This window comes from Erpetoichthys calabaricus, chromosome 4 (assembly GCF_900747795.2).
Source record: "Erpetoichthys calabaricus chromosome 4, fErpCal1.3, whole genome shotgun sequence".
In the NCBI taxonomy this organism is placed as follows: domain Eukaryota; kingdom Metazoa; phylum Chordata; class Cladistia; order Polypteriformes; family Polypteridae; genus Erpetoichthys; species Erpetoichthys calabaricus.
The window spans coordinates 171,345,061-171,371,565 of NC_041397.2; the positions used below are offsets into that span (position 1 = coordinate 171,345,061).

Genomic DNA, 26,505 nt, shown 5'->3' on the forward strand with positions numbered 1-26,505 from the left:
CAAAATATATTGTCTAGTTTTCCCTACATGTTCTTTCTGCCTTTTCTTCTATACACCCCATGACATTTTTCTTATAATCGAAACCTTTTCTCCTTTTTGGTCACCGCTTGGATCGAGGGTGCGCTTAAGAACCTGGGGTAATTTTATGATACTGTACAGCAGAACATTTAGTTTATACTGCTTACAGTATAAAAGATAACATTTTTAGTCCCACTCTATATATGATAAATCTTTCACTTTTTCACATATAAACTGGTTGCTTTAAGCTTACATCTACATTGCAATGGATGTAATTTTACCAAGTCTCTAAGATATAGGGTCTAGGGTCTTCTAAGGGTCCAGGAAAGGGAAAGTCATAAATGGATCTATGAAATATTTATTTTTATGAGGGAATCCACTCATGGTTGGTACAGCATCCATGACTGACCAGTTGTTCTGTCAAAATATATGTACTTACAGGTTATTTATGTTTTTCTATAAAGATACTTTTGTGTTACTTTATTACCATAATTTTGAAAAATATTGCTTAGGTATTTCTCCAGTTATAAATAAAAGATAAATTAACATCTCTGTATGAACAGTTTCATGATATACATTCAATATTCTATTTTTTGATGAGCAAGATAATAATAATAATAATAATAATGCATTTTATTTCTAGGGGCACTAATAACAATACAATCCATTGAACTATAAACACTAACCTAGAATATTGGGGAGATCAGAAATTATCAAAAAATCTTAACTATGCAATATAGGGTGTGTTAGAAACTTACAATTTCATTCTTAAAAAGATTTATTATGAAAAGTGTAAAACAAGTAGTTATATTATAGTATAAAAAACTGTACACTTTTTTTTCTTTAAACTTTAACAAATTTACTGTCAGGTCAAAGGTAGCAAACAGAATGAAGTAAATTAGGCTTCTTTGTGGCAGTCATGAATAATGCTGGAGAGTAAGATCGTTATTAGCTCATGGTTTTCTGCTTTTTGGACAATTGCAGAACTAAGTCTCTAATTGCATCTCTTTTCCTCTTTACTTCTTGTCGTGAAAACCAATTTTCCAGTTGTAGGGGCAGATCAAAATGCACAACGGGATTCTGGAAAAGATAATGTTATAATGAAAACCAATTAATTTACAAATTATTCCTCAACTTAATAATCTGATTTTTATAGAATAACACCTTAGTTATTATTTACATTATGTTCATGTTGTTATTTTAACAAGTTGTAAATATATTGTTAACAGCTATCACCAGTATGATGATTATCACCATATTTTAGCTAACAATAGTCAATCGTCTTTTTAAATTTTAAAATCTGACAGGTGACATATATTCAAAAGAGCAACAGGTAAAATAAAAACAATATGGCCAGTAAAAAAAAAAACAAACTATTACCTGAAGGAAGCTCTCAACATACTGGAGAAGATATATGCCACAATCACTGCTATTATCTTGCAAAGGTACCCTGCATGCTGAGCCTTTTATATTCTCTGGTGAAAAAATTCTCTGCGTCCCCCTTCTGACATCCCATTCCACCTGCAGATACCTAGAAAACAGAATTTTTTAAAAAAAAATTATTCACAACCTGTTATTATTAACAAACTTCTAAAGCAAGATATCATTACAGGAATATGCATTTTTCTGTAAAAGTCTGGATTTTTAAAAATAATTATTCTTTCAATTTCAATTGAAAGCTTTTAAATGGGGTAATAAGGAATTCATATGTTAAGCACTTCAAAATGAAAGTAATATACAAGAAATAAAAATTTTCCAAAAGGGAAAGTAAATACCTACAATTTATTACAAGAGTGTTACCCAGAAAACAACTGGGTTTAGTAAATTTAGAATGTATTCAGACCCCTTCACGTTGTTCACACTTTATTTCTTTATTTTGTTGTACATTTTATTTTAAATGGATACATTTGCCATTTTTGCCCATCAATCTACATTCAATATATGTTGACAATGTGAAAACATGTTTTCAGAAATGTAGAAATGTTTGTAGTACTAAGGTGTTGTACCATTAGGAATGTAGTGAGAAGTCAAGCAAAATGACACCTTTTACTGGCTAAACAAAACAACATGCAAGCTTGCCTGAAGAAACGGCCTGAGTTGCCTCGAAAGCTTGCATATTCTAATCTTTTTAGTTATCTAGTAAAAGGTGTCATATTGCTTGACCTATCACTACAGAAATGTTTGTAAATGCTTATAAACTGCCATCTTCAGATCTGTCCACAGATGTACAATGATTTTTAAGTCTGGGCTTTGGTTAGGTGACTCACCCAAAGGGCACAGGGTAGTTTGGGGCATAATGAGATATTAGTGGGCAAAAAGAAGCACAATGAAGGAGGAGGATACTGATATAGTCCAGTACAGTAATCCCTCGCTATATCGCGCTTCGCCTTTCGCGGCTTCACTCCATCGCGGATTTTATATGTAAGCATATTTAAATATATATCGCGGATTTTTTGCTGGTTCGCGGATTTCTGCGGACAATGGGTCTTTTAATTTCTGGTGCATGCTTCCTCAGTTGGTTTGCCCAGTTGATTTCATACAAGGGACGCTATTGGCAGATGGCTGAGAAGCTACCCAACTTACGTTTCTCTCTCTCTTGCGCTGACTTTCTCTGATCCTGACGTAGGGGGATTGAGCAGGGGGGCCGTTCGCACACCTAGACGATACGGACGCTCGTCTAAAAATGCTGAAAGATTATCTTCACGTTGCTACCTTCTGTGTGCAGCTGCTTCGTGAAGCGACATGCTGCACGGTGCTTCGCATACTTAAAAGCTCAAAGGGCACGTATTGATTTTTCACTGTTTTTCTCTGTCTCTCTCTCCCTGCTCCTGACGGAGGGGGTGTGAGCTGCCACCTTCAACAGCTTTGTACCGGCGGCGCTTCGCATACTTAAAAGCCAAACAGCCCTATTGATTTGTTTGCTTTCCTCTCTGTTTCTGACAGCCTGTGCTCCTGACATGCACTCCTTTGAAGAGGAAGATATGTTTGCATTCTTTTAATTGTGAGACGGAACTGTCATCTCTGTCTTGTCATGGAGCACAGTTAAAACTTTTGAAAAAGAGACAAATGTTTGTTTGCAGTGTTTGAATAACGTTCCTGTCTCTCTACAACCTCCTGTGTTTCTGCGCAAATCTGTGACCCAAGCATGACAATATAAAAATAACCATATAAACATATGGTTTCTACTTCGCGGATTTTCTTATTTCGCGGGTGGCTCTGGAACGCAACCCCTGCGATGGAGGAGGGATTACTGTACATGGCCACTTAAAGCTTCACAGGTTAATAATTAGAGCTGCTGATTAATTGCAGTTAATATATGTGACTAACAAGTTAAATATTTCTTTGATTACTTTTTTTTTTTTAACGCAACCCCTAAATGCATTAATTTAATCTGGTCAATATTACCTCCCTTCACACATAATGAAGCAATGCCAAATGAATGTAAGTCTGCTGACAGGTAGTAGCGGGTCACCTTAGCTTGATCATTTACTGTGTTATTTCTTGATAATAAACTTTATTCACACACACTAGTAGAGTCACCACCAATTACTTATAACATAGGACCACCCTGTACTGGAACATAATATGCTGTGTACCATAATGAAGTGATTTGTCCCATATTTACATACACATCATTTCATACATTCATAGCTCTTCAAAGTGCAAAGAATATTAAAATCAATCAGTTTCATTTTCATGTCTTAACACTGCACTCACATATTGACAGAGTTTTTATTAAAAAAAAAAAACAAACAAAAAAAGTATAGCTGAATGTCCAGGACAAGATGCTACACACAGCGATGTTTGCTAATGAAAGTCTGTCCATGATATGTAAGTGGCTACCAAGGTGTAGATCTGAGTGAGAGACAGAATATCAGTGTGTCAAACCTGTCACAAATATAAAGATTTACTCACATCTCTGACTTTTTTTCTCTCTTCTCCCCTTTTCTCCCTTACATAATCTCCTGTTTTATCACTTCACTTAAACTATGTGCCCACTTCAGTGCCTTTTAAATGGTGTAGGAGGAGAATGGGCATCCTGGATGAGACGGTGAAAAATACATTACCCAACACAACGATGAGAGCAAATTGGCCAGCAGATCGGAGAAATAATTTTGTGTTTGACTGACAGGAAGTAATGGATGGACCAGCAGAAGATGAGATCAGGGTGCAGATTCATCCCCCATACACCAGATGGCAGAGGTCCTCATATGACAACCCAGTTGGGATGCCCACAGAGGTACTTGGAAATTGGAGTTCAGAAGTGCAGCCCTGTCGCGGCCCCTGGGTCATGTTAGAGGCTGCTGTTTGAGAGGACCTTCCTACTATCAATGTGGCCCCGAAGTGCTTCCCAGAAGGCGTGGAGTGGCACCAGAAGCATTCCCAGGCCCAACATAAATGGAGTCCATTGCCTCAGTTTGAATGAGTCAAAGCAGCGGGCAGCACTCAGCAGAAGAGATAAAGAGGAGAATTTATTCTTTAATTGTGTGTGTTTTCATTGTGCTTGTGCAACTGGTTGAAGAGGTGATTTGGAAAGGTGCTTGTAAGGAGAATAAAAAGCCTTTATTTTATCCTACAAATGTGTGGTGCTTTACTCTGTCTGTGGTTTGAGACACTCTGGCGCCCCCTGGTGGTTACAATTTGAAAGCTGCAATTAAACTAGGAGTGAAATGGGACCTAATGGCTCGTTTATACTTCACTCTCAGAATGCGTACATGCACGCATCATGGCTGCCACGCGTTCCCAGTGTTCATTTGATGCGTCCTCTGAGCAGGTCCTCAGAAATTAATGCAATGCATGCGCGAGTTGCAGCACCAGCAAAAAGTCGGGGGGCGCAGTGTGATAAAAGTCAGAATGTGACGTCAGAGTCTCTCTTTACTATCTACATGTGACACAAAGCTGCTTTGAGGATCTTACGGGATCGATGAGCGTGTTTTGATGTTTGATGAATGCATTTGTGGTGGTTTTATATTCAAGTGTTGCATATTCCTGATCGTAATGATACGATACATTTTAAAAGTCTCAAGTACCATCTTTTTTTTCTGAGACTTCCTCCTGACCTGACAGCAGCGGCAAACAGCAATAGATCACCACACAGAACACATTATATTTATGATATTCCAACTCTCTGCACATTTAGAATCCTTAGATTTATACTTGATATCACTTTCATGATGAAATTAGTGTATGTATGTTACACTTTACAGATAAATCATTAATTTCGTTTAGTTTCATTTAAATAATGAATATGGAAATAATTACACACATGGGGGTAACATGGTAGTGGAGCGGTAGCGCTGCTGTCTTGCAGGGAGTTCACATCACTGCTGTTCCCTGCCTGGAGTTTACATGAATTTCTGCTGGGTTTCCACAGAGTGGTCCAGTTTCCTTCCTAAGATATGCAGATTTGGTGACACTAAAATGACACTAGTCTTTGTGTGTGTGTGTGCTTGTATCCACCTTGAGATGAACTGATGCCCCTTCTAGGGATTGTTTCTGCCTCATGCCCAATGCTTCCTGGAATGGACACATCCCTGGATTGATGGATATAATCATTAAACATTCTTTTCAGAGATATTGTGGTAACGTGTCATCGGAATTTAATGGGTGTTCCAGGCAATTCACAACACAGTGAAGCCGAACCTGTTCTCACCATGATAATATCTTGCACTGCCACCTGGTGGATTCTTCTAGATTTACATAAAGTATGCGCGCAAGTATGAACAGTAAAACGCTTGCATAGCAGGAGCGTCCGCTGGACCATGCGTCGCATCCCGTGAAGTATAAACCTGGCCTTAGGCAGGCATAGGAGAAATCAGGCCAGACTGGACAGTACAGGAATGGAATTTTGTTGAGGGCGACTAGGAGTGGGAAAGAACTATGGTCGGAGCGGTTAGAAGAGCATCTGAAAAGTCAATACCTTGCAGACCTCTAATCTGAACAGTTATATAAATGGCAGTTTTCAGTTTTTGATTTTTAATAAATGTGCAAACCTTTCTGAAAACATGTTTTCATTTTATAAATATGGGTTACTGAATGTAGATTGAAGGGCAAAAATGGAAAATGTATCCATTTAAATTGTCCATTTCTGCACAAATTAGTGTCCAGAAAGGGAAGGGGTTTGAATACCTTCTAAATCCACTGCAGGATATAATTATACAATATGCAGGTACATGACCTACAAATAAACTGAATTCAAAATCCAGAAAGGCAGCAACAAAGCAGAAAAATAAACTGGCATACACCATTTTCCAGATGGTAAATTGACCTTAGTGCTTGGCACAAAAAAGGAATACTGAGAGCACATAACGTGCTCGAGAAGAACTAAGACAAGTCTTCTTAGACAGCTTTAACAGATGAGTGGCAAGGATCAATTGAGGTATTTCTAATATCAAAAGAATATCTGAGGTTGTAAGCAAAGGTTAGTACACAAGACATTAGATCATTAAACAAATATTAAGGAGTTACACAAATCTGGAACTAAAGAACAAAACCATATTAAAAACACAATCTTAGTTCATCCCATCTTCTTACCCGATTTTCCTGGTGAGGGTTAAGGTTTAAAAATATGTTTTTTTAAATGTCTGATTTTCTGAATGACAAGTCTCCTGCTTCTCTTTTCTTGAATATGCTAAAGAAGGCTAAGGCTAAGCGTTTACAGCACGACAGTCATAATATTACACATTATTTGTCCGGCAAAGGTCCAAAATGGTGACAACTATGAAATACAAAATATAATCACATAAGATGTAATAATCTCACAAAACCACATACAGACATGCAAAATGCCATATTTCTAACATAACCACTGATTAAAAAGTCTATGAGCGTGTCTTACCTATCTCATATACTGTACTTTAGTATTTACATATATTTATTTTATAATTCATATCCTGAGATGGACACAGAATCACTACTTATTATTTATGACTGAGCAAATGTCCTGGTGAATTGAATTCTGCCATAAAAGCAGCATTTGATGAAACCCCATTCAAAGCATTCTCTACATTACAAAGGATAAACTAACGATAGGGAAAGAGAAAAGGGACACCAAAGGACACAGGGGTGTCCCTTGCTTGATCATTATGTTTTTTACTACATCACTGTATTAACCGGACATGTATTTATATAGCATTAGAACTGTATAAAAAGACTACCACTCTTACAGAAAATAATAAAATGTATTTTATTTATATTACAATTTTAAGCCCTATTTTAAAAATAAATCTTATAAATTTGAGTCCTAAATTGTTTCACCTAATCTGTCATTCACTTGTCTTTTAAAAACCATCAAGGTCCCTGCTTCAAATAATTGGAAATTTATTCCAGAACCCCCACATCTGTCTATGTCAAGAAGGGTTTTGTGGATTCCATGTTGAAAACACTTTCTCATTAATTTCTATCTGTATCATCTAGAATATGATTCACAATTTACCAAAATGAATATTCTGTATAAACTTTTCACTGTATCTGTGAGCAGATAAAGAGACTTATTTTAAGCCTCCAAGTAAACTACACTGGTCAAGAATAAGAGGGTCAGTTCTCTATAAGAACAAGACATAGCTTTTAATCCAGAAATGCACTTGGTTGCTTGTCTCTTTCTCATTTTATAGTGTTGATATAACTTCATTAGCCAGCAAAAGTATTCTGACCATTGAACAATTTTGTAATTTTATTGCATAACAGCTCCTATCCTATTTTCTATGATATTTTTGTTTCAAACCACTAAAAACAATTTTCTTTCATGTGATATCATTTTGTTTAAAAAATATTAGACAAAGAAAAAAGTAAGATGCTTATATAAAGCTACTAAAGAATGTAGCACATGAAAAATATGCTAACAGCTCAATACCTTTCATACTGTAAACACTCCAGAAAGTCTGAGTATACTGTATATTGTTAAGCTTAATTATTAGTGTAGAATACTACTAAAGGCATTAATACTGGAGTCACTTATTAGTATCAGTGTTATTGTATCAGCTAGATTATTATCTAGAATACTGCTAATTAATATTTTACTGTCCACATTATAAATAAAAAAATAAACAGGAAAATATTAGTATGTTATCAAGTGAGAATGTTGGTACAACAGAATTCTCAGATGCTCCAATGCCTTTCAGTTTTCTTCTAGTGGGTCTTGCCTTGTACTCTTCCCATGGAAAGTGACCACATGCTCCAACTGGATGAGGTCAAATATATCGGGGACTGATTCATTAGGTAGCGTGGTAGTGGTTTTAGAGAGCACTCCAGGACCACAGCTGCCATTATGCTGATCCAAAAGTACTTGGTATTTCATGTATTTATTTACTATATATATATTTATTACTTAAACTGCTCCCTATTTTACAAAATGTTGGGCAGTAGTCTGCTCAACATTACAAATACTGTAAATTGCATACAAGTAATGATGAAACAATGGACGAAATATTAACTGAAGGTTAAGAACGTAAAGCTACCAAAAATAAAATATTCTAGGTGAAGAAAAGTGAGGGCAGTTAAAATATCACAGAGGTAAATGTGTGTATATGAATATTCTGGGTGTGAAAGTGTATAGGAATAGGAGACACTATTATTAACAAAATTTAACAATTATTCCTGATTGAGTAGAACTCATTGTTCTATTTAAATGAAAGTTGTTAATGCATCTAACAATTTAGATATAAAATTAACTTTTATAAATATAGCTGTTCGGTAATTAAAATGTAAATGGAATATTGCCAAATCATGAATCATCTTATTGTAATTTATTCAATGATATTGTCTTTAATCTCCCAGATCTATACTGAGAGTCTTGCCTTTCTACAAAAGCTGAATTTATTTTGGTAGATGACTGCATATGCATTTCTGATACCAATAAAAAGAAATGTCTTTTTTTTTTTTACCTGATACGTGCATTACATTGAATAAAATACTTCATACTTGGAAAAAGTCATGTTTTCATTCCACTTATTTTTTTTAAAACTAATATTGTCCTTTAAAGAAAAAATAGTCCCAAAGCAAGTCTCCTGATAATCATTATACCACTGAGAACCAATAACCACAAATTAGACATTCAATGATACAAGCAGGATCCTGAAAAGGGACTTACTAGTACAGTACAGTACAGTACAGAAATGGACTATTATTATAAATGTAAACTCCACTATTGTTCACCAAAAACACTAGACACAAACTGTTTTATAAATAAAGAACCGCATTGCCAAATAAGCTACTTAAGCTATTTTTCTCTTCCAAAGGCTAAATATATTTCAGAAAAACTCACTTTTTGTGAACACATCAAACTTTTTTTATAATTCATTCTGTGGAAACACACAACTATCTACTATCAACTATGTGAACATGCCACACATCTGAACTGTATGAAACTACAAAAAAAACAAATGCATACTTTGCTACATCATTATGTTTGGAATATGCCCTGCACTGCCGATGCTGTCTACTGTCAAACAAAACAGCTGCACCAACATGTTTAGCAAGTTCATGGCATTGTTTTATGCTGTGGCACTGCTCACTTTCAAAATTCCTTCCAATGACTCCTCAAACAATGCTTCTTTCCTCCAGATTAAGAGAAACAGGGGTGATCACCTCCTGTTGACTTGCAAACTACCAGTACCAATGTTTTTAAATGTGACTTCAATGCATTTTTTTCTTGGTACAAATCAAAACATTCTTGTAAACTTATTAAAACTATTTTTTTCTAAATACATGAAAGGAAAAACATCTTTGATGATAATTTACAAAAACACATTAAGATACTCTTGCTTATACAAAATTAAAGATACTTTAATTTATTTAAAATGTATGTGTAGAAACGGAGGAAAAAAAAGAAAAAAACAATCTTAATTATTTACTGAGCTACCAGGGAACTGCTACCAGGATTTTTGCTTTTCTGGAAGTAATTTCCAAATAACAGCGCAAGGCCAAATAGGCAGGTTTAAAACATGTTGCTGTAAAATTAAATACCTCAAAAATAAATTGAAAAATGTCCAAATGTTACCATTTAACATAATCAGTCAAAATAAACTCACTCTCTTAATAGCTTGATTGTGCGTTCGTGTGATGATAATTTCAGAGAATCCATTATCAGTATACATGGCCTACAAAGAAAATGGAGAAATGTATTATGAATAAACAGAAAAATAAAATTTGTCAAAATATCAGTAAGTCAAAAGCTGTTAAAAAAGCACACATAACTTATGGTCAAGTTACCTTGTCAAAATATATAAGCACAGACATAAACATTTTTAACTTTGGTACCTTACCTTTTACAAACATGTGTTCGATGGCAGTGTTTTTTGGTACATCCCTACAAATAAAGAAATACACGCACAACTTTAATGAGCTGCTGGACACATTTTTCAATCATTAATTTCGTTCCCAGTAATACTTTGAAAACATCAGAACAAAGCATATTTCTGTAGAGTCCTGAAATAGAGGATTAAACTTTGGACAAAGGCAAAAAAAAAAAAAAAGTAAAAAAAAAAAGGAGGGACAGAATTGAGCAATTTAAGCACCAGGAGTTTGTGACATTTGAAATTGAAATTAAGTTAATTAATTTGTTACATATCATTTTTTAAGCAAGTTTTTTTTAACCAGCTAATGTTGCAAATATAAACATTACACTAGCAAATGTTACAAACCTAACAGAGTGATTCTATGACAAACCAAATTTTAAAAGCATGTTGTTGGGAAAAAAGCTTTAAAGAGTTTGTTTAAGTAAAATATTGTGAACTAGCCAACCCGCGGCGTAGCATACGCCGCATAATTATTTATTGATGGGTGAACACTTCCTGAACGACACAGTTGTCCAAATGGGGTGGGTTTGAGGATACGACTGTCAGTGAATGAAAAGATGGAACTCTGGAGAGAGCAACATACAATTGTCCGTGACTGAAAACTGGGTTTGGCAGATACAGGCAAATCGTTTTGAAAGTTTGTCCCTGTGTCTTATTAATTGTCACTGCAAAGGCCAATCTAACAGGAAATTGTCTGCGTGTAAAAGTAAAAGGCAAATTTGAATCGGATGGGGTAAGGTATATCAGGGGAATAAGGACAGTTTGTGAGGTAGGAGCTGCGATAGTTTTACACTCTGGTACATTGCGGTGAATGCTGGTAACAGTCCGTCTAGTGCCATCACAGAGACTTCTTGCTGGCATGAGGTTTCTGAGAAGCAATACGACTGAACCTATTTTAATTTTGAGTTTATGCGGAAGCATGCATGTGGGAGTAGGACTGTTAAGAAATTCTTCGGGGAATGAAACTTGATCTGCGGGATCGTCTGTGACGATGGAGGCAACGCTGGTGAAAGTTACTTCGTCGGCAGGGATAAGTTTCAGTACTTGTTCATTAAGGTGTAGCGAGTCTTCGTTGGTGACGCTTAATATAGCTCGCGTACGAAGTAGTTCCGGAGTCACAGTTGAGAAACACTTTTTTAATGAGTTTTAAGCACAGGGAAAAAAATGAACATTTGAAACATCCGTAATGTAATAAAGCACCAAGAACAGTAACATTGCAACAATGCAAGCTACGAACCAATCGCTGTAAACAGAAGTGAAAACAAAATCAAGCCTGGTGCATTCTTTAACTGCCTTCTCTGCCTTATGCGTCCAGCCCCCTCTCTCTCTCTCGTGTGTGTGTGTGTGTGTGTGTCTCTCTCGCGTGCGTGCGTGCGTCTCTCTCTCTCTCGTGTGTGTGTGTCTCTCTCTGCACAGGGAATGCACAGGGAGAGACTGAACACGTGCGGAAATCATCGGCGCGCATGGCTGCTTAGTGAATTATTGTTGGGGCTCTGTGAGTTGGCAGGCGTGGCGCTGTCTTGCGTGCGTCTTGCTTGCCATGGACGGTTTCTGAGAAGTAGGACGACTGAACCTATTTTAATTTTGAGTTTATGCGGAGTCATGCCAGTGGGAGTAAGACTGTTAAGAAATTCTTCGGGGAATGAAACTTGATCTGCGGGATCATCTGTGACGATGGAGGCATCGCTGGTGAAAGTTACTTCGTCGGTAGGGATAAGTTTCAGTACTTGTTCATTACGGTGTAGCGAGTCTTCATTGGTGACACTTAATATAGCTCGTGTACTGAGTTGTTCCAGAGTCACAATTGAGAAGTCGATGTCGCCATATAGTTGCTGAACAGGATCAGAAATAAAAGGAAAACAATGTGAAGGAAATGGACATGGGAGGAGTGTTAGAGTTGGTGGGCGGGGTTCTGTCGTGCGTGCCATTGTTGGCTGCTTAGTGAATTGTTGTTGGGCGGGGTTCTGTGAGTTGGTGGCCGTGTCTTGCGTGCGTCTTGCTTGCCATGGACTTAGTGAATTTTATATATATATATATATATATATATATATATATATATATATATATATATATAGATTATTTTAGAACTAATTTAAAAGGTACTGATAAAATAATGTATGACTTTTTATTTTTAATATTGATTTTTAATCTGTACTTTTCAGTTACTGGATACAGTAGGATATGTCATGAAAATTAATTCAGAATGTTCACATGCAAAATAAATCATGGCGATATTTTTTTTATCAAACCTATGCTAAAATGCCCCCATGATTATGATACCACCCGCCTGTTATTACACTGAGGAAATCAATCACACATTAAAATTAATGCCCTGTTTACTTAAACAATACTTGGTTAATTACTTGAGGAATACACCAGTATTTTAAAGCTATGGTTACTGACAGAGCATAAAACAAATATTATTAAAGCAAAATGCATAATATCATTAACCTGAATAATGGATGTACTTTTAATAAAAAATTATTGAATGTTTTTCATTCTGTTATTGATGTGGTATCAAACACTGGTATTGGTATTAAATAGGAAAATTCTGGTATTGTCTAAATGAAAAAAAATCGAACTACTGCACCAACTACTTCCTTGACCTGCTGGAAACTCTCAGGCAAATTATAAGAACTTTCAACTAGGCAAGACCTCTTTCATTTCCAGTGAAGTCTCACCTCAAAATGAACACATAATAAACTGTTAATATAATACACTAATTCAAAAATCAAAATAAAACACTTACCAGTAAATTACGTTGCTGCTGTTTTCGGCAACCAGATTTGTGCAACTTGTTACTAGCTTCTAAATAAATACAATTAAAAACACAATAATTTTGATGATAAATTATTATACAAATATCCAGAGTGAAACACATACCATATTAAATAATTCAGTGGATAAACACTTAAATTCATCTAAATTGCTTCTCCACTTGTACGTATTTTTCAAATGCTATAACCTCAAGAAAGGTCAAGTGGTGGATCAAAATACTGTATATCTGCCTGGATTTTTCAGAGTTAAACATACATATGATGTCCCCCATTTACCCTGCAAAGCAAAGAATGTGTGTAAGATGTATGTTTGTAACTAAAAAAAACAGTCCCATATGACTGCTGAATGCTGTGGTAGCTCTCAGTTGAGAGACGCAACACGATCTACATACCTAATCATAACTCATCCCACCCAAGATTATTAATGTTAAAGTTTCTCACGATTGACTGCAGGTAGTTCAGAAACAAAAAAATGTGCCAGCTATGTCTATCTGTGCAGATGATTTGCACGTTTTTGTTCCAACTAAAACATAAACCCCTTGTAAATGATAATAAATCTTTTGGTATCATTTCACAAGGTTCAAGTTTTACCTTGCACCTGCCTTCCCTTATGCATACAGCAACCAGGACTCCAACATGGGTTTGGACTACCCACTTCATGATAGTGCCTTGAATATACAGTAATCCCTCCTCCATCGCGGGGGTTGCGTTCCAGAGCCACCCACGAAATAAGAAAATCCGCGAAGTAGAAACCATATGTTTATATGGTTATTTTTATATTGTCATGCTTGGGTCACAGATTTGCGCAGAAACACAGGAGGTTGTAGAGAGACAGGAACGTTATTCAAACACTGCAAACAAACATTTGTCTCTTTTTCAAAAGTTTAAACTGTGCTCCATGACAAATAAGTGCCTTGAGCATGGGAAAGGCGCTATATAAATAAAATGTATTATTATTATTATTAAGACAGAGATGACAGTTCTGTCTCACAATTAAAAGAATGCAAACATATCTTCCTCTTCAAAGGAGTGCGTGTCAGGAGCACAGAATGTCACATAGATAGAGAAAACAATCTCTAGCAAACAAATCAATAGGGCTGTTTGGCTTTTAAGTATGCGAAGCACCGCGGCACAAAGCTGTTGAAGGCGGCAGCTCACACCCCCTCCGTCAGGAGCAGGGAGAGAGAGAGAGAGATAGAGAGAGACAGAGATTGTTTTTCAGTCAAAAATCAATACGTGCCCTTCGAGCTTTTAAGTATGCGAAGCACCGTGCAGCATGTCGTTTCAGGAAGCAGCTGCACAAAAGATAGCAACGTGAAGATAATCTTTCAGCATTTTTAGACGAGCGTCCGTATTGTCTAGGTGTGCGAACAGCCCCCCTGCTCAATCCCCCTACATCAGGATCAGAGAAAGTCAGCGCAAGACAGAGAGAAAAGTAAGCAATCTAGCTTCTCAGCCATCTGCCAATAGCGTCCCTTGTATGAAATCAACTGGGCAAACCAACTGAGGAAGCATGTACCAGAAATTAAAAGACCCATTGTCCACAGAAATCCGCGAACCAGCAAAAAATCCGCGATATATATTTAAATATGCTTACATATAAAATCCGCAATGGAGTGAAGCCACGAAAGGCGAAGCACGATATAGCGAGGGATCACTGTATATATATTTTGTTTTTTAACTTACTGCTACTTTGTGGCAATGCTGTATTTTATCATTTTTATTTTTTTTATCGTTCTGTCTGTGTCTTTTCTTTTTGGAGGCATGAAGCTCAGTTGATATTTTTTGGCCAATACTAATAATAAGAGAGATGGCAGTGGAGTTTTTAAGCAGATTGTTTAATGGAATCTTGGAAAGGGAGAGGATGCCTGAGGTGTGGAGAAGAAGTGTACTGGTACCGATTTTTAAGAATAAGGGAGATGTGCAGAGCTGTAGTAACTACAGGGGAATAAAATTGATGAGCCACAGCATGAAGTTATGGGAGAGAGTAGTGGAAGCCATGTTAAGAAGGGAGGTGATGATTAGTGAGCAGCAGTATGGTTTCATGCCAAGAAAGAGCACAACAGATGCAATGTTTGCTCTGATGGAGAAGTTTAGAGATGGCCAGAAGGAGTTGCATTGTGTCTTTGTGGACCTGGAGAAAGCATATGACAGGGTGACTTGAGAGGAGTTGTGGTATTGTATGAGGAAGTCGGGAGTGACAGAGAAGTATGTAAGAGTTGTACGGGATATGTACGAGGGAAGTGTGACAGTGGTGAGGTCTGCGGTGGAAGTAAAAGATGCATTCAACATAGAGGTGGTTTTACATCAGGAATCGGCTCTGAGTCCTTTCTTATTTACAATGGTGATGTACAGGTTAACAGATGAGATTAGACGTTTGCTGATGACATTGTGATCTTTAGCGAGAGTAAGAAGCAGATTGCAGTGACCATGGAGAGGTGGAGATATGCAATAGAGAGGAGAGGAATGAAGGTCAGTAGGAACAAGACAGAATACATGTGTATAAATGAGAGGGAGGTCAGTTGAATAGTGAGGATGCAGGGAGTAGAGTTGGCGAAGGTGGATGAGTTTAAATACTTGGGATCAACAGTACAGAGTAATGGGGATTGTAGAAGAGAGGTGAAAAAGAGAGTATAGGCAGGGTGGAATGGGTGGAGAACAGTGTCTGGAGTAACTTATGACAGATGGTTATCAGCAAGAGTGAAAGGGAAAATCTACAGGATGGTAGTGATACCAGCTTTGTTATATGGGATGGAGACAGTGGCACTGACCAGAAAACAGGAGACAGAGCTGGAGGTGGCAGAGTTAAAGATGCTAAGATTTGCATTGGGTGTGACAAGGATGGACAGGATTAGAAAGGAGTATATTAGAGGGTCGGCTCAGGTTGGACGGTTGGGAGACACAATCAGAGAGGCAAGATTGCGTTGGTTTGGACATGTTAAAATGCTGGGTATATTGGAAAAAGGACACCAAGGATAGAACTGCCAAGTAAGACAAAAAGAGGAAAGCCTACGAGAAGATTTATGGATGTGGTGAGAGAGGACATGCAGGTGATTAGTGTGACAGAGCAAGATGCAGAAGACAGGAAGATATAGAAAGAGATGATCCGCTGTGGCAACCCCTAACAGAAGCAGCCAAAAGAAGAAGAAGAAGATTAATAAGTCCAGAATAGTCAAAAGATGCATCATACCATTGTAATCTACTCAAAACTAATTTAGTACTTACTTCCCCTTTGATTTTAATGCATTTTGCAGAAATCAATGAAGTTCTCAAACATTTCCGTAACTTTGCCAAACTCACAGCCAAGCAAATTTAGAAGAGTTTGCTCATTATGTAATGGCACATTATTGTGATACATGGCTGAAATGTTAGAACAGTACAGAAGTCAATTGTGAATGGAAGCTTATTTTGGGGCAAGCCAAGTTTTCAGCTCTTGCATATTCTAGGTAAAACGATTTTCTATACAAATTATAGCAGTCCTTCTAGTTGAGCAGTCAAGATAACTGATCTTTAAAAGTAAGTTGATCAGTGAACACTTAACAAAAGACATCCCTAATCTAAGCTGTAAAAATGAATGCACAGTTTGTTCAGTATTAAGAATCATAATTATAATCCATCTAAAATATTGCAATGCTTTAAGTCTTAAAGTACTAACAGTTTATGGAAAGATATCAATGGAGCCACTTGGATTAATACTTAAAAATGTCACATGAAGTATTAACAACCCTTAAACTGTAAACAGACCAGCTACGAACCTAAGATATACTGTTACCAGGTAACTCAAAGGAATGCCTCCAAAATACTTCCAGTGAAACTTGTGAGGCTATTGCTGTATTTTTCAATCAAAAAATTAATGATTTTAGAAAAAATATAGTATATCTCCCCAACACTGCGGATCCTCTTAAGCCCCAGTACTCCGTTATAAACAAATTAAATTCTTTCACCAGGATAGATTTACCTGATTTACATAAAATAATTTCTCAACTGAGACCCTCCACCTGCGTCCTTGACCCAATACCAACAAGTTTTTTCAAAGAAGTATTGGGCATGCTAATTGATAGTATTCTTGACATTGTAAACTCGACATTAGATACGGGGGTCTTCCCAGACTGTTTTAAGACTGCTGTAGTTAAACCCCTACTCAAGAAAAATAATCTTGACCCCACCGCTTTTGAAAATTTTAGACCCATTTCTAACCTGCCTTTCTAAAGTAAAATTTTAGAGAAGACAGTCATTATGCAGCTAAATGACCACCTCAATAAACATGCTATTCTTGGTAAGTTTCAGTCGGGTTTTAGAACAAATCACAGTACAGAAACTGCACTTGTTAAAGTAGTAAATGACTTGCGGGTAAATGTAGACAGAGGCCATTTATTTGTTCTCATCCTCTTAGATCTGAGTGCCGCATTTGACACCATTGATCACAATATTCTTAGAAATCGCCTTAGTCAATGGGTGGGCCTCTCTGGCAGTGTCTTAAATTGGTTTGAATCCTACCTGGCAGGTAGAAAATTCTTTGTTAGTTGTGGTAATTACAACTCAAAGACACATGATATTCTATATGGTGTTCCACAATGCTCTATCCTGGGTCCGCTACTCTTTTCGATCTACATGCTTTCCGTTAGATCAGATTATCTTGGGGCATAACGTGAGTTACCACAGCTATGCTGATGACACGCAGCTGTATTCATCAATAGCGCCTGGCGACCCGACTCTATTGTTTCACTAACACAATGTCTTACTTGTTTCTAAATGGATGTATAGTAATTGTCTCAATCTAAATAAAGAGAAAACAGAAATTTTAGTGATTGGCAATAATGGATATAATGAGGTTATTAGAAAAAAACTGGATGCATTAGGATTAAAAGTCAAGACGGAGGTAAAGAATTTAGGAGGTAACTGTTGACTGTAACCTGAAATTTAAATCGCATATTAATCAGATCACTTGGACAGCATTTTTTCATTTAAGAAACATAGCAAAAGTTAGACCTCTTATATCATTGAAAGATGCTGAGAAATTAGTTCATGCTTTTGTTTTCAGTCGACTATATTACTGTAACGCACTCCTCTCAGGACAACCCAAAAAAAGACATAAATCATTTTCAACTAGTGCAGAATGCAGCTGTTAGAATCCTAACTAGGAAAAGAAAATCTGAGCACATTTCTCCAGTTTTGATGTCACTACACTGGTTACCTGTGTCATTTTAATGACAACGTAAAAAAAGGTTGAGATTTTTGCAAATTTATTAAAAATAAAAAAATTGAGAAAGCACATGTACATAAGTATTCACAGCCTTTGCCATGAAGCTCAAAATTGAGCTCAGGCGCATCCTGTTTCCCCTGATCATCCTTGAGATGTTCCTGCAGCTTAATTGGAGTCCACCTGTGGTAAATTCTGTTCACCTGCCTATATAAGGTCCCACAGTTGACAGTTCATGTCAGAGCACAAACCAAGCATGAAGTCAAAGGAATTGTCTGTAGACCTCCGAGACAGGATTGTCTCGAGGCACAAATCTGGGGAAGGTTACAGAAAAATTTCTGCTGCTTTGAAGGTCCTAATGAGCACAGTGGCCTCCATCATCCGTAAGTGGATGAAGTTCAAAACCACCAGGACTCTTCCTAGAGCTGGCCGGCCATCTAAACTGAGCGATCGGGGGAGAAGGGCCTTAGTCAGGGAGGTGACCAAGAACCCAATGGTCACTCTGTCAGAGCTCCAGAGGTCCTCTGTGGAGAGAGGAGAACCTTACAGAAGGACAACCATCTCTGCAGCAATCCACCAATCAGGCCTGTATGGTAGAGTGGCCAGACGGAAGCCACTCCTTAGTAAAAGGCACATGGAAGCCCGCCTGGAGTTTGCCAAAAGGCACCTGAAGGACTCTCAGACCATGAGAAGGAAAATTCTCTGGTCTGATAAGACAAAGATTGAACTCTTTGGTGTGAATGCCAGGCGTCATGTTTGGAGGAAACCAGGCACCGCTCATCACCAGGCCAATACCATCCCTACAGTGAAGCATGGTGGTGGCAGCATCATGCTGTGGGGATGTTTTTCAGCGGCAGGGACTAGGAGACTAGTCAGGATAAAGGGAAAGATGACTACAGCAATGTACAGAAACATCCTGGATGAAAACCTGTTCTAGAGCGCTCTTGACCTCAGACTGGGGCGACGGTTCATCTTTCAGCAGGACAATGACCCTAAGCACACAGCCAAGATGTCAAAGGAGTGGCTTCAGGACAACTCTGTGCATGTCCTTGAGTGGCCCAGCCAAAGCCCAGACTTGAATCCGATTGAGTATCTCTGGAGAGATCTTAAAATGGCTGTGCACCGACGCTTCCCATCCTACCTGATGGAGCTTGAGAGGAGCTGCAAAGAGGAATGGGCGAAACTGGCCAAGGATAGGTGTGCCAAGCTTGTGGCATCATATTCAAAAAGACTTGAGGCTGTAATTGCTGTCAAAGGTGCATCGATAAAGTATTGAGCAAAGGCTGTGAATACTTATGAACATGTGATTTCTCAGTTTTTTTATTTTTAATAAGTTTGCAAAAATCTCAAGTAAACTTTTTTCACATTGTCATTATGGGGTGTTGTGTGTAGAATTCTGAGGAAAAAAATGAATATAATCCATTTTGGAATAAGGCTGTTACATAACAAAATGTGGAAAAAGTGATGCGCTGTGAATACCTTCCAGATGCACAGTATATCGGAATGTCTGACACCTTATATTCCAAATCATAACCTTAGATCCTCAAATGAGTGTCTGTTAGAATTCCAAGAGCTAAACTTAAAAGAAGTGGTGAGGCGGCCTTCTGCTGTTATGCACCTAAAATCTGGAATAGCTTGCCAATAGGAATTCGCCAGGCTAATACAGTGGAGCACTTTAAAAAAACTGCTAAAAACACATTACTCTAACATGGCTTTCTCATAAGTTCAATTTAGTTTAATCCTGATGCTCTGTATATTCAATTAATTATCATAACTATTCATGCTGGCTCTAAAATCCATACTAACCCCTACTCTCTCTTCTGTTTCTTTTCCTGGTTTTCTGTGGTGGCGACCTGCACCATCACCACCTAATCAAAGCACCATGATGTTCCTACATTGATGGATTAAAAGCCAAAGTCTACATGACCATCATCATCATCAAGTCCTTCCATGAGAACCCTAAAATACAAAGACGACTGTTCATTTATGTTAGGTAGAATGCCCAGAGGGGGCTGGGCGGTCTCATGGTCTGGAACCCCTGCAGATTTTTTTTCTCCAGCCACCTGGAGTTTTTTCTGTCCTCCCTGGCCATTGGACCTTATTCTTATTCTATGTTAATTTGTGTTGTCTTATTTTAATTCTTACTTTGTCTTTTTTTCTCATTTCTTCATCATGTAAAGCACTTTGAGCTAGGTTATTTGTATGAAAATGTGCTATATAAATAAATGTTGTTGTTATTAATTAAAAGGGGACCGACACTTCAGTCTGCCAGTTCCAAAGCATTGTACTCACTTTACGAAAATATCCCTAAGCTGATACACTCCTATAATATCCAGTAGCTTCAGCATTTCTACTCAAATATCATCTATCCTTGTGGCCCTGCCATTTTGGAGCATCATAATTGCCAGAGTGAGCTAGCCATTTACAAATTCTGTCAATGCCACGTCCTGCTTTAAGAGTTCCTCAAAGTTCTCCTTCTACCTTTGAAAAATGTCAGTTTAAGTCAAAGTCTCCAGTTTTCTGGACTGACAAATCTTAAAATTGATCCTTTTGGCCACAACATGAACAGCCAACAAACATATCTATCACCACATGACAGTATCATGGTTTGGAGCTGCATTTCTGCCACAGGACCTTGATGAGCAACCATCACTGAGTCGTGGCAAAATGCATTCAAGGAGACAATCAGGCTTTTCTTACATTAGCCAAGCCAAAAATTAGTGACTTTCATCTAAAATACTTCAATGAAATTACTAAGTTATGAATTATAAGAAAGATTTTTTTGTTGTTTTAAAATGTCTGAAACAAAGTTAAATTGTTTTTAATTTGAAATCTTATCGAAAGATGTGAAAAAATTAATGCAAAACTAAACTGCCAACAAATCTTAGGCAGTTGAAGCAATTTTATAAGACAGACAAAAAAAATATTTTTAATAGATGAGACACACTCATTACTGGCAGTAAGAAACTTTTTGTTTGTAGGTAACAGAAGTTCTGCAAAATAAATATTTATTTGCTAATAAATTAAATAATTCAGAGCTTTAAATTTAGGGACATTATTTGCAATGTCCTTATTAAATACAGTACTTAATATTGCATTAATGTTTTAAATACATGAGAAAATAGAAGTAGTACCATATCAGTTGCTAGCAGCACTAGTTTGAAGTTATAAAAATGTTATACCTGTTTTTTCTGGATCAATTCCACAGTTCGGGGGCTCCTCTGTAATTTTACCATAGTCAATATCTAATAGTGCTTCTTCACAGACATCTCTTTTATCACCATTTGTTTGCAATTCTGGCCTAATCCGGTCTTCAATTACTGGTCCTTCAAGACCAGGAAAACAAATCACAACCAGATACCAATGTGACCTGTAAGTAAAATTAGAAAAATCTATGTGAAAGAGGCCAAAGAACACTCTATGCACCATAGATGATGTGGTGAGGAATACCCTTCTTAAGCCTCTCATTAAGGCTACATTAACATTATCATGTTTTCATTTAAAAACTAACTTTAAAAAAAAAAAAGATTTCAGTGCATACTGAAGTTTTTGCATCATTTACAAAAGAATCTGTCCATACTAAAATGTCCAACAATGCATATGATGTAGATCTTTGCTTGCACTGGACATATGTGAATTGGCAGCAACCACCTTGAAGGGACAGTGTAGAGAAAAATTCAGAGCCCCATGAAGGTTAGATTCCCTTGTGCTTCTGAGAAAAATTCAGAGCCCCATGAAGGTTAGATTCCCTTGTGCTTCTGCGCTTTCAAATCTATCAATTCATGCTGGACTGTGATAGCACTTTCACAACACAGAAACGTTAATGTCACTTTAATGCGCCGATTACAGTTGAAAGTAATAGCCTTCAGAACTTGTGATGGTTGTCTTATCATTAAATAATAATAAAGCAAATGTTAAAACAACACCTTAATAATTAAAATAAATAAATAGATCAGTTCAACAGCAGTTGTTCAAAGCTGATCCTCCGGCTAGGACATTGGATATCTCTGTGTCCACGGTTATCGAGGCTGATCCTACAATTAGCTGTGAACCACCCAAGGGGAGGAAAGGCTGCAGTGATCTGTGGTATCCGGGGTCAACTTCTCCAGGCTGGTGGAAAGGCTGTCCTCCTGGTATTGCAAGCAATCTTTGCTTCCATTTGGGAGACGGGGATCATCCCAACTTACTGGAAAACGGGACTTGTCGTCCCTTGTCAGTGCCGGGTAAGGTCCTTGATAGGGTCATCCTCAATAGAATCTGTGATCACTTGCTCACCTACCAGCAACCGGAACAGTCTGGTTTTACGCCTAAGAAGTCTACCATTGACCGCATCCTGGCACTGAGGGTTCTCATGGAGCGCAAACACGAGTTTCTTTGCAGTCTATGCATTTAGCGTTCGACTCAAGTTGATCGAGCTGTCCTGTGAGACATCCTGAGACTTCGCAGGATTCCGACCCCCCTCCCCCCCACCCCGGGTACTGTGAGTGCTGTGCAGAGTGGAGGCAGAACCCCTGTGTTTTTCCCAGTTGATTATGGGGTTCGTCAGGGGTGTACTTGCTCCTACTCTGTTCAATGCTTGTATGGACTGGGAGTTGGACAAGGTTGTGGGGCATCTGTTGGTGAAGAAAGATTCACAGATTTTGACTTTGCTGACGATGCTGTGATATTCACTGAGTCAATGGAGGCTCTGATCTGGACTCTCAAGAGACTGAGCGAGGAGTCTGAGTGTCTGGGCTTGTGAGTGTCCTGGTTAAAAAACCAAGATCAAGGCCTTTAATGACCTCTTGGGCACGGCTATCAACAGTGTGTCTGTCTGCGGAGAGAGTGTCGACCTTGTCGAGAGGTTTATTTACCTTGGCAGTGACATTCATGTCTCTAGTGACTCTTCCTGTGAAGTCAGTAGATGGACTGGGAGAGCATCGGGGGTCATGAGGTCGCTGGATAGGGGTTTGTGGCACTCCCGAGATCAATGCAAAAGGACGAATGTCCTAGTCTTTAGCAGTTGCTCATGGAGTCCTGAATGAGGCACATTACCTGCATTGTGAGGGAGCATTAGTTACGGCACTATAGCCATGTGGCGCGTTTCCCCGAGGGTGATCCAGCTCATAAGATCCTCATTGTTGGGGACCTGAGTGGCTGGACCAGGCCAAGGGGTCGCCCACGTAACACCTGGCTGTGGTAGATAGAGGGTCATTTCCGGTGTGTGGGACTGGACCGCGTGTCTGCCTGGGGGGTTACCAACTGGGATCCTGAGTTGTTTTGTCGCGTAGTGGGTGCGGCAACACACTGTACCAGTGCATGTTCCCCAACTTGACTTGACCTGATCAGCTCTATGGTGATCAGTGAGATGGTTGATTGTAAGTAACCCACAACAATCAAAGCATATATTGTACCAAACAACATATGTAAAACTAACTCAATGGAGGAAATAAATCAATAAATGCAAGTATGCATTTTTATCTTTGCTTTACTATATTTTGCTTTTGTATCTTTCTCTATTCTTTAATATTGTGAGGTTGGCTACATTCTACACCTATCTACATTGTTAAGCACCTTGTTATCAATTTTGCTGTGGAATGTGCTCCTCCCTACTTAAGTTTAAGTCATAAACGTTGATTAGAAGCTGTCAACTGATTTATTTACAATTGGATTTTCAAGGGGCCTTGATTGTTTCACTACAATGGTAACGCTGCCAGCCATGGATTTATTACAAAACCGTAGTGGCCAGTAAGTAATCTGCTTTTTATGCATGTATGCAACATTCAGACTTTACAAAACACAATTCAGATGCATGCAGGCAAGCAGCACAACAAGCGCAATAGAAAGCAACTTTTTTTATGCCCGTTACTTTGGAAAACATATTTCTTACATAAAGAGTAAGCCATTTTCATGAACTGGATCCAATCAGGTTAGAGTATAATTTTCAGAAAACCACATTTATGCCCATTCACACCAAAACACTGACACTACGTTTTCAGAGGTATACGGCTTTTGGGTGTGTTTTTAAAAGTTTTTGTTATCAGGTGTCGAAAATGATGTGGTAGTGTGGATGAAACGTGAAAATGTGGACACTTTTTTTTTTTTTTTTTTTATGAAATTGCATTAGTGTGGACAGAGCCTAAGATTCACATAATAAAAGGGATTATAAAACCATCTATTAGGCAGTTGAAGCAATCAGTTATTACACTGGGTATGTGTTTTGCGTCACTCTCTCATTGCATGAGGAAATGATTATCAATTTATTCAGGGGCATTATCTTGTATTGTGGTAAAATAAAATGATTATGTACATTATTTATTCTTCCTCTACAAATGTCACTGAAATTATCAAAACATTTAATAAAGCCTGTTGTAGATGCTGCTATGCACATATAAATCATGACATTTCATAAACTGCATTTTACTGATGGAGTGGTATGCTTTGGTTTGCCTGTAGTTTGTTCAATTAGGCATAAATCTCACAAAGCTGTCCACAATGCTTTACTAGCCCTATAATTCTTATCTGACACTTTCGTGTGAATATCACATCTGTAATGGCCTTTAATCAATCTCCTGCTAGCAGGCTTTATAATTTTCCTGTTGTGATACCGACACCCTAGCACTGGTAAAGTTATTGGTAATTCAAGTGAGATCTGCTTTAGTTCATCTATTTATTTTATTTTAGCTAATACATTTTAAAATGATTTAGAGACATTTATAATGGAGCTGAAAAAAACATGTGACCGAGTGTTTGAATTATAGCAGTTGTAATGTTTTTATCATCTGCAAGATACAATAAAACTAGAGTATTTGTGTTATGTATGGGGTGTACTTTAACCAATTCAGATGACAGATTTCAGGCTAAAGACTTCAGCCTGAAAGTCTTGTCATGATGAACAGACGTGCAGAATATTCTGGTAAAGCTTAAAAGTCAAATCAGGATTTTTCCTCTGTTAACAAGATAAGTAAGCCAGGTGCTCATTTTGGGCAAAAAATGCACGTTTTACATGTTGTGGCAAATGACTAAATAAGTGACATGTGGATCTTGCGACACAAGTAATGGGAGATCAACTACCGGACTTTACTCATATCATTTGCAGTTGTACAGCATTAGTTACCACTGCCTTGTATTATATCATAAACTTTTTAAACTCTGTTCTTCATGGAAAGCGAAGATAAAAAAATTTTCTTGGTCATGACTATCAAACATTTGGGGAAAGTAGCATACAAGAAATACATTTTCTGGATGGAATATTCTTTTAAGAAAAAATCTAAGATGATAGCTTGCACCTTTTGTGTTAGGTGCATGTCACAGGTGACCTGATAACATCAGAGTGCACTATAGTAAAAGTCTTGTTTAAATGTACTGTATAAATCTATGAATAATGTGAACAAAAGGAACTTTTCGAAAATTTTAGATGTACATATATTCCTAAAGAAGAAAAATAAAAGATGAGGTAATCTGCTACAGTTTGAAACTACAGCATTGTAATTTTTCACATTTTATTGTGTACTTATTCATCACCAATGCTGTAACCACTGACATATAAATAGCTTCAGAATGAGAAGCGCTTACAATAGATTAAGATATTTTCCATGAACACAGTATTTAATCTACTTTATGAAATAACTTCCATGTCATATATTCACCATAAGAGCTTCAGAATCATACAGGTCACAGAGGATTCTTACTGGTATCTGGAAACAGAAAATGCCCAAAACACTTGGCTACAGGAACAAAGGACAATATGCAAAACAAACATCAAAGCATGTAAACAATATAAAATTAACATTAAAACATACTCCTGGTTAACAGGAACAAAAATGAAGTCTTTTGAGAAGATGTCAATATGTCGAGTCCATGTTTTCACTTTCTGATGCCTTCTATGGTGAGCTCTGTTACAAAGATTAAAAAGAAGTTATTGTGTTAATTTCATTTAAGGCTAGATGCTTAGACTAATTTTGCAACCTCCAAATTTGAGCAAACTGCATTAAAATTATTAATATGACTACAACCCTAACTTCTCACGTTACAGACTGCATTATGTTTCATTTTCCACAGATTGCCAGAACCCAAATGGGGGAACCTGTTATTTTTTACCAAGAGCTCTTCGAACGCAAGGCAAGTAACATTGAAGTATATACATGCACAGGTTAAAAATATAAATGGGAGAAGGTTATCATATTTAAAAACTTCAAAATCTGGATACATATTTAAATAAAAATAATTGTTGTAT

The 26,505-nt window shown here is 37.5% G+C and overlaps 1 protein-coding gene across 2 annotated transcripts in view; it reads right to left on the reverse strand.

Moving 5' to 3' along the window:
* Positions 1–851: 851 nt before the first annotated feature.
* The window catches only part of senp7 (SUMO specific peptidase 7), a 223,897-nt gene continuing 198,243 nt past the window's right edge, over positions 852–26,505 (reverse strand). For both annotated transcript variants that reach the window (XM_051926068.1, XM_051926069.1), the window contains 7 exons: positions 26,072–26,164; positions 21,473–21,660; positions 13,063–13,121; positions 10,281–10,324; positions 10,047–10,115; positions 1,399–1,549; positions 852–1,098 (listed from right to left, as the gene is read on the reverse strand). In XM_051926068.1, the coding sequence (XP_051782028.1) occupies positions 967–1,098; positions 1,399–1,549; positions 10,047–10,115; positions 10,281–10,324; positions 13,063–13,121; positions 21,473–21,660; positions 26,072–26,164 (736 nt within the window). In that variant the 3' untranslated portion in view covers positions 852–966. The remainder of the gene's footprint in view (positions 1,099–1,398; positions 1,550–10,046; positions 10,116–10,280; positions 10,325–13,062; positions 13,122–21,472; positions 21,661–26,071; positions 26,165–26,505) is intronic.